This window comes from Thermobia domestica, chromosome 7 (assembly GCF_964235325.1).
Source record: "Thermobia domestica chromosome 7, izTheDome1.hap1.1, whole genome shotgun sequence".
Classification (NCBI taxonomy): domain Eukaryota; kingdom Metazoa; phylum Arthropoda; class Insecta; order Zygentoma; family Lepismatidae; genus Thermobia; species Thermobia domestica.
Window position 1 is genome coordinate 278,583,750 of NC_137460.1, and position 12,181 is coordinate 278,595,930.

Here is a 12,181-nt window from a genome sequence, read left to right on the forward strand (position 1 = left end):
CCATTACTTCATCTTTATATCCATCTCAAACGCTGGGCTCGAAGTACTTGGCAGCGCACCAGACATCCACTCTACAAAACACTTTGGAACACCTTAAGCCGCAAAATCAAGACCATCACTAGACGACAAACCGAGCAGTACTGGGAGACACTTTTTCGTGGGGTCACACTTAATGACACTAAAATCTGGCAGTATTCCCGCCTTTTTCAGCGCCGAGAGACTTCTCGTCAAACTCAAATACTGCAAGGTCCGCATGGGGTCTTACATGACGACCAAGGGCAAGCAGACCTATTTGCTGCATCTCTAGAGCGCCAGTTTACACCTAATGCGACTCCTGTCGTTCCCCACATTCAGCAGGACGTTCGGGCCACTATGCGCATGCTCCATTTTCAACCAATACTTCCCCTGCCTGAGGTCGTAACACCAAGGGAAGTTGAGCGTCAAATTTGTCACTTGCCCAACAAAAAAGCGCCTGGAGTTGATCAGATCCGCCCACAACTACTGAAACATGGGACACGGAAGCTACTCCTCTATCTTGCTGCTTTATTTACAGGCATCCTTCAGGTTTGCTATTTTCCCCGTGCTTGGAAAGAAGCGAAAGTCATTATTCTCCCTAAACCAGGTAAAAATCCGACTCTCCCAGAAAACTATAGACCAATTAGCCTATTATATCATGTGAGCAAACTCTTCGAACGAGTGCTTCTCGCCCGACTTCACGAGCACGTCACCACTCTAGATATACTCCCCCACCATCAATTTGGTTTCCGTGCTAACCACAGCACAACAAGCCAATTAGTGAGGGTAGTCGACCACCTGACTCCCTCTTTTAATCGACGACAATATGTTGTGGGTGTATACCTTGATATCTCAAAGGCGTTTGATAAAGTGTGGTTACCAGGCCTCATTTATAAACTTCGCTTACAAGGTTTCTCTTTACCTTATCTCAAACTCCTCACTTCATACCTCTTTCATCGCTTTTTCCATGTCTCTGTGGGACAGACCAAGTCTGCTCCCAAACCAATTCAAGCTGGTGTGCCTCAAGGCGCGGTTCTTTCGCCTCTGCTTTACACCTTATACACCGCAGACTTACCCATTGTGCCACACTGTTTTCCTTCAACATACGCCGATGACACTGCTTTCTTTACGAACAGCAGCAATCTTCGTCTTTCCTACCACTACATGCAGCGCCAACTCAATGTCTTTCAACGTTGGGCTAGCATCTGGCGCCTAAAAATCAACGCGGATAAGAGCGTTGCAGTCTGCTATAGCAAAAGACGCAGCAGAGCCATCCATCGTTTATACTATGACAACATTGAAGTTCCGCACCGTCTGCATGCTAAATACTTGGGAGTTATATTAGATCGAGGCCTTACTTTTGGTCTTCATATCAGGGACATTAAACACCGAGCCCTTCGAAAATTGTCTGCCCTCTATACTATTTTGCGTTGCAGTGCCTTAAGTCATGAAACAAGACTCCACGTCTTTAATGGTAATTTTGTCCACAATCACCTACGCATGTCCAGCATGGCAACATGCGGCACTCAGTCACTTGCGCACGGTCGAGAGTGTGCAAACCAGGGCAGCTCGTATCATAACAGGCCATGACCGATATACGCGCAATCGTCAACTTTTAGAGGACTTAAACATATATCCTATCCGGGACGTGTTACATCAAAACCATACTCGTTTTTGGGCCAACCTCCCCCGCCACGTCAACCCCGCTATAGCAGCCATTGGCACAGCGCATACACACCGACGAACTTACAGGACGCCACGGTTGTAGCATAACTCTTTACCCACACTTTCCCCCTCACTGCGACAGTTGCAGCTGAAGGTCACATGACGTCGTCGTATCTCATATTCTAACTCACCCCCACAGGTCTAATCATTTTCTTTTCTATAGCTGACATCGAGTCAGGGACTTTTGTCCGATACTCGACACAAAACCACACTTTCAAGCTAAGCTAAGCTAAGCTACAGGTGTACCAGGTTGCGGTTGCGCGCAAACCAATCAAATTTTAAAATTCCTTTTGAAGTAGCACAAATGAGTTTTTTATACTCGTGCTGTATACCTACTTTACATTAAGGTTTTTAACACACATAGTGTTGCTACTAGTGGTGGGAATTCTGATTCTTTTCTGGTATTCGATTCTTTTGGATTCGTTGAGTGCAAGGAATCATAAAAGGTAACGACTACTTTCGTTACTTTGATTACAAGGACTCATGTGTCCCCCTTAATCCCTGTACTCAGTTGACTTTTGGGTTTCTTTCCCTCAGTTCTGATTACCAGCACTCAGACACGTTTTCAAAAGCTTGCTCCTCGCTTTTGCCAATGTATTCAGTTACAGTTTGGCTTCGTAGTAGTTCGCATATCTTCGACAGTATACTATTCATAGAGCAACCCAGTAGAATTCTGCTTCGGGAGAGTGAAAGGGAGAAAAGGAAAGAATATTTTTAGGCAACTGACTTTATAAGAAAATAGCACCGCTTCATCCTAGAGGGAGTGACACCGCGAGCGGTGGAAAATAGTTTTTTTTTAATTTTTTTTCCTTAATGAATACCCAACGTAGAACTGCCATATGTTTGATAGTACTATTGTGAATAACTGTGGGGAGGATAATTAAGATAAAGAATGAAGGGCTGTGTTTCACTGTATTTTAATATACTTTTTTTTAATAGTGTTGGTTATTTAAATGAATTTGAAGTGAATTAAAATAATATCCTTCGAAAGTAAGAAAATATCGGGAAAACAGAATGAAATTTGAGATTAGAAAATGTAGAACGCAAAACTTTCTGGCCTCCACTACAAATCAAGCCTTTACAAACAACAGCTACAAGCAGTGTGCGGACTGCTTGGAGAATGCCTTGAAATTCCTCTCCCGGAAAAATTGAAATTTTCCGTGACTATATAGAACTTGGGTTCTGTCCTCCCTAAATAAATTAATTAGCATACTGACTACAAGTAACAAATTCGACAAGGTTCAAAAAATTAAGGTACCGGTACTTTCTGCGCAAGAATTGCAAGAGTAGTCTCGCATAGCGTAGTCGCTAACACTCTCTCGCCTTTGGTGCGAGCGGTCCCGGGTTCTATTCCCGGTGGGGGCACTCGGTCGAAAAACTGTAAAATCTTTCTGAGGCCAGCCATCCTGATTGGATTTTCCTGTTTTTTCCTCATTCACACCAGACAAATGCCGGGATGGTACCTAATATATAGGCCCTAAGCCGCTTAATTCCTTCCCCTTCCCCCGGTTAGCCGAGGACGTCATCCCTCATACGTGACGGGCTAACGTAACCATCCATGCTGAAAGCCCAGAAGCCTAATTCCTAATCCTATGATCCTAAGGATGAAATAGAATCTTTGAGAGCAGGTAATACGTCGAATCTGATGACATTTTAACGTTTTTTCTTTTGTCTGTTAGTTTGTCAAGAATGAAATCAAATACTGGAATGTGAATAACCATAACCATAGATAATGGTGTTATGCACCAGAAAAGATGCATAAAAGGAACCATTAGCGTAAACATTTTCAGTGATTCCACAAATTACGATTCAAAAAATCTGTGTGAAGAAAGCGACTAGAACAATGAATTTAACGGCATTATATGAGAAATTGTGTTATCTTTGCGGTATTTTTAAATATTACATCTACTTAATTCTAATAATTGTATTTCAAAACGATTTTGCTTATTACTAATGTAATAAAAGTAAGAGACAATTAGAACACAGCCGTATATTTGATAATTAGAACACAGCCGTATAAGGATTCAAATTCAATTGGAGCTGCTCTAAATGGCAACAGATGGAGACATTTTGTTTCTGCTGCTGTGAACTATCTGGTTCTTTAAGCCATAGCCGGAGAGGGGGTTAGCGTGTAATTAGCCCCCTACTAAATATAGCTTATATTTATGTTACTAATGCTGATCAAACGTTACAAATTGGTGATCAAATGACTGACAAACGTTGATCAAATGACTGACATAAGAAAAAGTTGATTCGGCGGTGTAGGAGGACTGCCCCCCCATTTTCGAACCATTATTTCTCTGTTAGTAAAGTTGATCAAACGTTGAAAATCGTTGATCAAACCAATTCGAACAATTGGCACAGGGGCGTCATTTAGGGGGGCAGGGAAGGGCATTTGCCCCACCTGAGCTTGAGATTTATATAGATTTTACCAATAGAATAGAAGTAAGTCAGTGAAAAACGCAAAATTTTACATCAAGGGGTCTTGCCCCCCCAAGCCAAATCTGAAAGGACGCTACTGAATTTGCATCGAAAAATTCAGACTCAGGCATGAAGGGCGACTAGCATGTAGTTAGTCCCCCCGTACTAAATAAAGCTTATATTTATGTTAGTAAATCTGATCAAATCTTAAAAATTGTTGAGCGTACCTGATCACACGATTGACATAAAAATAATTTTATTTATTTATTTTGGTGAGGGACGGTGCTAACTGCACGTAGGTAATTGCACCCTTACAAAGTCTCCCAAATTCTTTTTTTGTATGCAAATATGTAAGGAAGACTACCAGTGTAAATAGTTGTAAATACATTTAAAAGCAATTTGTATATAACTAGAGAATAGACGGCACCACATTTCTTTTTGTTACTTTGTTGTTTGTTCGTTTGTATGGCTAAAGCCGTGGATTCTGACCGCTGGATGTTAAAAGTTGCCATACCTTGAGAAAGGGGAGGAAAACAGTTTAGCTTCGTCGTCCTGTTTACGAAGCGTGCATAAGGGTGAAGAGGAGAGAGCACTCAACAAGGACTAGAATCAAGCAATGAAGATGTTTTGTTTTTTTAACGCATGCGCATTATAATAGCCATATGCTTCCAACGTGTCTTTTTGTCCGTTTCGTGTGAGTATTCGTTACTAAATCTTGTCAATCTCTCCAATCCAGACGCGAATTGATTCCTGGAATCATATGTCTAACTTTAAATACGAATCCAAATGAATACTTTGAGTCCTTGGATTCAAAAGATTCCGAAGTGAATCCGAGTCCTTTGAGTTGTTTTGAGTATAGGCGGATTTTCATGCCCGCGTTAGAACGGAAGCATCACATGTAGCGTATTCACCGTAAATTATTTTCGTTTTCATACATCCGTGCGTGTATTGCGCCAAATTACTACTTCCTAGCTAATGCGCATGCGTAAAATAGAAAGTTTGCGACTTCCGCCATGTTAGTCAGTGAATACAATAGTGTACGCGCGCTACTTCCGTCAGAATTGAACAAATTTCTACTCTGACGCGAGTGTAGCGCGCCATCTCCGATGCGTGGTTTCATTGGCTGTTTAGCACAATCGCTCGCAACTCACGGAGGTAAAGGACACATGAAAATCCGCCTTATTCGTTCCTTTGAGTACTCAAGAAGAGTCGTTACTTTGTAACGACTCCGCAAGTAACGACCCATCACTAGCTAAAACGTAAAGGAGTATTGCTCTCGCAACAGAAAAATGCACCAGAGAACAGAAAGTGAAAATATTTGTAAAATTAGTTTAAATTCAACTACATATTTTTTCTAATAGTGCAACGACAAATTTGTATATTTTTAATATGGCGTGATCTTGTGATATAAACAATGTGTTTTCATCGCACACCCTCAGTTAACATCTTTTAAATTTAAAATGAATGAAGAAACTCATAGAAGAGTGGTACTACAATCCAGATAATGAGATGTCAAATAAGCTCATCTTTACGCAACCTAATGGAAGTTAAATATCTACAGTGAACTTTCATTATCGTACGAACCACCGCATCCGCCGATCGCGAATTTCGTGCGTGTTAACGGTATCGTCCCGTAAAATAAATGGGCGAGTGTGATTAAAAGTGAAAATTTTGATAATGATTCAAAGGTGTTCTTGTGTTGATGCTTATATGTAAATATTTCATTTTCATAGAAGTCAAATTCAAAATATGTTTTGCAAAATATTTCTTTTTCTTTATAATATTCGTTGAAGTTGAAAGCAATATTTAATAGCATCAAAGTGTGTGATTTTACATCTTTCTTTCTTAGTGAATGGTGAATATCAAATTCTAAATATGTTGCAGCTTAAAGTAGGACGTCATGAGGTAAGGTATCTTCAAGGCAGTGGAGTGCAAATGTTTACTTTCGTCTCCCACTACTCGTATGGTGTTGACCATGCATGTCCGTTCCACCTTCTATTCTTTTACAGGTATTAAGGAGTATACCTTTGGGTTGGCGCAACAGTGACGGTGTGCACACGGCATATGCCTCTGGTATTTATAACGCCCGAATCCTAAGACCGTGGGAGTGGAGTTATTTGTTTTATCACCAGTTCCTTACTGGATCCCATTAATTTTTGCAATTGAATGATGTTATAATGAAGATTTCTAAAGAGATCCAAGGTTCGGATCCCGATAATGTCATAGGTAGTCTCATGAATTGGAACAGGTAAAGATTGAACCACTCAATCTCTTTATATCTTTATATGATATAGATGTTTTATTGAGTGTAACGGAATAAAAATATGTTGTTTTTGATACTTACAATTTTGAGCGTTTAGACGGTCTGCGAGGATAGTTTGTAATAATACTCCACATATAACTGTTGATCAGCTAGTTAAATAAAAAATACGCATATGTTATAACGTCCCTATGTTACATTCAGTGCGCCTTATTAATGATTTTAAGTCTACGCCCCTCACAGCTTCTCATTGTGACCCCGGTAGAAATTAGAACACTATTGATATTAGAAAAAACTAATCCAGAGGCATGGGATAACATCAAATGGTAAAATAGAAAATTAAGTTCAGAACTTAGCTCAATATATAGTAAAGAATATTACGAGAAGAAAAAACAACGAAAACAAGAAAAAAAGTCATACATTACTTTAGCACAAATTGTAAATCTTTATAAACGAAGAAGAAAACTTGTTATAAACGAAATTAACTTCTCTCGAAATAACCTGGAACATCACTTCCGTTTTGTTAATGTTCGTTATAATACATGTTTGTAATTCCAGATGTTGTCTGGCAATAGACCAAATAGAAAAGAGAAACAAACCATAACAAAATGATATTCGGAAGAATGAAAAGAAAGCCAAGAACAAACTTTTAGATTGTATCCCTATTGATTGCCAGCACTTTCTTCTTCTTTTAATTCCATTTTACTCCCGCTTTATCCCATCGAATTTAAGACAATTCTGATGAGAATTAATCGGAAGGATTCATCCAAAGAGTATAACATATTTGAAATCATAGTAGACACTTGAAACTAAATGAATATACAGGTAGACATTAATACAAAAATACTTATTTACTAAACAATAATAGAAAATGTGTATATTTCGGAAGTGTTGCCTAACAACGGTGTAAACACTAAAGCCGAAACTACTAATACGTGTATCTAGTGTAGTGGAATGCGTGTATATGCACCTTTTTTACAACAAACTTATTCAATACCCAAACCTTTTTATTCAAAAATGTTTTGTAATATTCAACTACTAAATATAAACATACAATGTAGCATTAAAATTATTATATAAATTAATATATATATTCATACACAAAAAACATTAATAAAGCAAGACAATTTTTAAAAGACGCATTTCGTAAAGTAGTTATAGCATTACTTGTATACTGATTATTTAAAATACTGTATTACAACTTATTAAATATCAAAAATTCTAAAGCAATACAAAATCATTTAAAGTCTCAAGTTTCAATAATCATATTACTCATACGGCAAAACGAAAGATTCATTAAAATGTTTCAAATAAATTTAGACTCACAAAACAATCGTAGGTCAACTCACAAAACAATCTCTCTTGTCTTGCTGTTATTTAAACATACATACAAAAACTTTTTTTAAAATTATCAGTAGTACTCGCAAACAAACTTCTATTTTTACCAAATCATCAACTATAACATTTACATAGGCATCAACACTAATGCACGGATCTTTACAACATTAGTGAACACGCGATTTTTGGCTGATATAATCATTACTTAATCTTATTTTCAACAAACATCTTATTGGCAACGGCAAAGTAAAACTCTACTAGCACATTTATGTACATTGATCACAAGAGAGATATTCTATCCACCTCCAAAATATTAAAGATGCACAACAAACGGTTCCTACTCATCTAGCATTCACAAGCTAGGCATTCGGGAAGTTAGAAGGGGTAACTATCTTCGGAGTGAGCCGCCCTCTAATGGCCTTTGGCATCACGTTAAAATACGCATACATTATAAGAGTAAATTCATGTAAAGATGCCGCTCTAAATCAGGCTTTTGGCATCTTGAAAATAGCCCTAAATCATTTATAATGCTCAATTGCCATTTAGTTGAACTCAAACGTCCACAGCTCTAAAATACTTTATACGCAATCATTTTGTTCGCTTGACGAACGTTATCAATTTTCACGTGCCTAGTGGGCTCATGCATTACTCCCTCAACATACCATGAACAATGGGACCTACCCATCACTAGATTACACAACGAATCATAAAATTTTCTTATGTCGTATTTTTTTTAATCAGAATTCTCAAATTCAATTTAAATTTTGTTACATAGTATTATTATTGTGTGAGTTTATTGATAAGTGCTAGTTTAATACAATATTTTCTCTCCTTTTAAACTAATCAACACAAAACAATCAGCTAAACATCAAAATGATTCGTTAGGTATGACTATTCTATTTATATTAATCATATACCGAATGTTTTAACTATTGCTTCATTTGTGTTGAAGTGAATAAAAATTTCAGTAAAGTAAATTAACCAAATAATCCCACCTGTATGAATATTTAACAGAAAAGGAAACAAAAATTAGGTATTCTTTCATTTGTGTGAGTCGTTGAGCAATAGATAATCTCGTAAAAATTATGAAAACAAAGTTTTTTAAATATGTTTTCCGCACTAAACTTAATATTTTCGTTTCAAACACTCATTTTTTAAAAAAAATAATTAAAATGTACTAACGTAATACGTAAATACGTATATTTAAATATAATATACGAGCAAAACTTAGATACTAATTATGTTTTCATCACTAAATATATAAAATCTATTCATGGAATTAGTAAAATTAAAAACTAAACAAAAACTACATACATATCACTACACATAAAATAATTAAAACATCGATATATATCACACAACGTAACTAATATGCGTTTGAACATTTTAAAACGAATAAATGAGTTAAACGACGGTTAAACCCTACGGAGCGCCATTAATTGACAAGACAGGTTGTAAGTCATTCATAAAAAAAAACATAGGTTAATGAGTTGGTTCCTAAAACCAACAGCGCTGGCTTAATCTCCTACAGTTAAAGTTTGTAGGGTCGCTAAACTCCGTGACGATCCGAATGAATCGCTTCTACACTAAGACCTTATATACCACTCTGGCTGCATGCTTTCGGCATTCAAATCATGACATATCCGGATTAATTTCCCAACCCCAATTGGGCTGTCAACATTCAGGCCTTTAGGAGGTATTTTAGGAAAATAAATTTAATGAAAAATACGACAAGAAACATACCCTGGGAGGCAGTGGCGGATTACCAAATAGGCCCACTAGGCACGTGCCTAGAAGCGGCAACTCTTGAGGGCGGCAAATCATTTCTCCAGAATATAAAAATGTCTTACGTACGCAGTAACAATTTAGACCTTTGAAACAAATGTTTCAAATCAATGGTTTGCAACACTTTCGCTTCATACGGAAGAAACCTTTGTGTATCGTATATATCATATGTGTTATCGAGATGTTCCGTCTGCTCTGCTTCCTTCAGATTCGAATTGAGGTGTCAATTGCATTGTTTTTTAATCTGTGCTGTGACTTTTTTCGCTTGCAATGACAATAATGCAAGCCGCCCACCCAATCTTGCTGTTTTGTTTTTGTAAATAAACCGTTGATTTGTCACGACCCTTCTGAAACCAATGGCCAGGCGACAAAGAAGACTGATTGCTTGAAACTCGCATAGTCGCATTGCCTGTACAATGTCAGTCTTTTTTAATATATATATATATATATATATATATATATATATATATATATATATATATATATATATATAAAAGATCGGTCATTTTTTAAATTGCTGTTAAGTGAGTTAGTGCATCTTTCGCATGGGCCTAAAAAGTGGTTGTTTTTTTTAACCGTGTTATTAATCTACTCGGAGATACTTCTGTTATATGCAGACGAGTATTGGCGCTTTGCAATAAATAATTACGCAGATATCTAATTCGATGTAACTAGTTTTTGCCTTACCGTATTTTCTGGTGCATTCAGTTGGTTGTTAGTGCGTTTGCGATTTGGTGTTTTTTTTCAGCGTGAAGGAGAAGCAACCTTAAAGAAAATGCTTTTTACACTGGATACATTTTTTAGGCGAACTGAACAAGTGATTTCCGAAAGCAGCTCAGTAACTGGTATGGAAGCGGTTACATCGGGTGAACTCTGTGAAACGAAAAATGTTGACAATATTGTGGGTTTAGTGTATGAAGAAAGTACACCTAAAGTAGTGTCTCCTCAGTTCATAGGAATTAGTGATTGTGACAGTGAGAGCGCAAATTTCGTTAGTGACGATCGTGCCGAGTGGTGTCTGAAATAGTCTACAATTGGCATTCTTCTAAGACACGGAATTAATCAGAATACTGAAAACGATATTTCTAAATTGCAGAGATTCATATTAGGCCAGACAAGATTCTTAAATAAGAGTGATTTCTTTGTTTGTTTTGTTTTCGTAAACTTGTGAATTGCGAATCGATTTTGCGGAATTATGTGGTATATTTGTGTTGCACTGGCGCCGTGTACTGTGCATCATGTAGGTTGTTCAAAGGCAAAACAAAGATAGAAACTCAGGGCATTTCAGACTGGAAAACATTTCAAATATTCTAGCATCACATGAAAATTCTGGACACAAAAACTGCGTACAATGCAGAAATGCAGAAACCTGTTGGGACCTTGGAGAACCATCTTCAATCACATATTCAGAAGTCACAGTGTAAGAAGAGTTTTCCTGTCGTAAAGAAGTTGACAAGTCGCGGGATTCCTTTACGTAGTCACGAAGAAAAATTCAATTCTCTGCACAACGGGCAATACATGATGTCTTTAGAGCTTATTTCCGAGTTTGATCCATTTCTAGCAGAAGACATTGAATGGTATGGAAGTCCGGGGAAAGGTTATAAAAGCTACTTGCCTTCAACAATTTTTGATGAAGTTATTGAACTACTTGCTGATAGAGTGAGAAAAGAAATTATTAAAGACATAAAACAAAGTAAATATTTCTCCGTAATAATTGATTCAACTCCAGATATTTCGCATACTGATCAGTTATCTTTTGTGTTAAGATACGTGAATAAAGAGGGTAAACTTGTTAAACGGTTTCTTTCGTTTCTGTCAAATCCAAGTCACAAGTCTGAAAATCTAGCCGAAGCTGTAATAGATATTTTAACCAGACATTCTATTGACCTTACTAATTGCAGAGGTCAGTCGTACGACAATGCCAGCAATATGTCAGGGGCATATACAGGTTTACAGGCTCGAATTAAAGCAATCAATTCTAAAGCGTATTATGTGCCCTGCTCAGCTTATTCTTTGAATTTGGTCGGAAGTAGTGCAGCAAGCAGTTGTAGGGAAGCATGTGCTTTTTTCAATATGCTTCAAAATATTTACATTTTTTAGTTCAACAAAAGGCTGGAACTTACTTGCTTCTTTCATATATATCCAGGAACGAAAACACTAAAAATCTTTATCACAGACATGTTGGTCAGCACGAGAGGAGGATGAAAACTGGGATAGTGTAATTCAGACCTTTACTCATGTAAGCGATGATCCTTTTGAGAAAACTCTAGTTCGAAATTAGGCCTTATCCCTCTTGAAACAACTAAATAGGGTGGAAACTGTTTTCATGATCACTTTGGAATGATATACTGAAGAGATTCCAGAGTGTCACCGTGAAATTACAAAGTGTCAACATAGATTTAACAATAGTACATGTTTAATCACTTGTAAACTTTATAACTTCTCTTCGTGACATGTTCGACTCTTATGAGCAAAAATCCATGGAGAAAACTGATATGGATTACGAGCGTAGTTATAAAAGGTTTAGAAAACGTAACATTCAAGCCTACGAAGTAAGAGACAATGAGATTGTTCTAGCAGGAAGACAAACATTTAAAGTTGAGGTGTTTCTTCCTATTCTTGATAAATTGCACGTTG

The 12,181-nt window shown here is 37.2% G+C and overlaps 1 protein-coding gene across 1 annotated transcript; it reads left to right on the plus strand.

Annotated features, from left to right (window-relative positions):
- The first annotated feature begins 10,864 nt into the window (after nt 1-10,864).
- On the plus strand, nt 10,865-11,644 carry LOC145689750 (zinc finger MYM-type protein 1-like). The gene has a single exon (XM_081763946.1). The coding sequence runs from the start codon at nt 10,865-10,867 to the stop codon at nt 11,642-11,644; it is 780 nt and encodes a 259-aa protein (XP_081620072.1).
- Nucleotides 11,645-12,181: the final 537 nt, after the last annotated feature.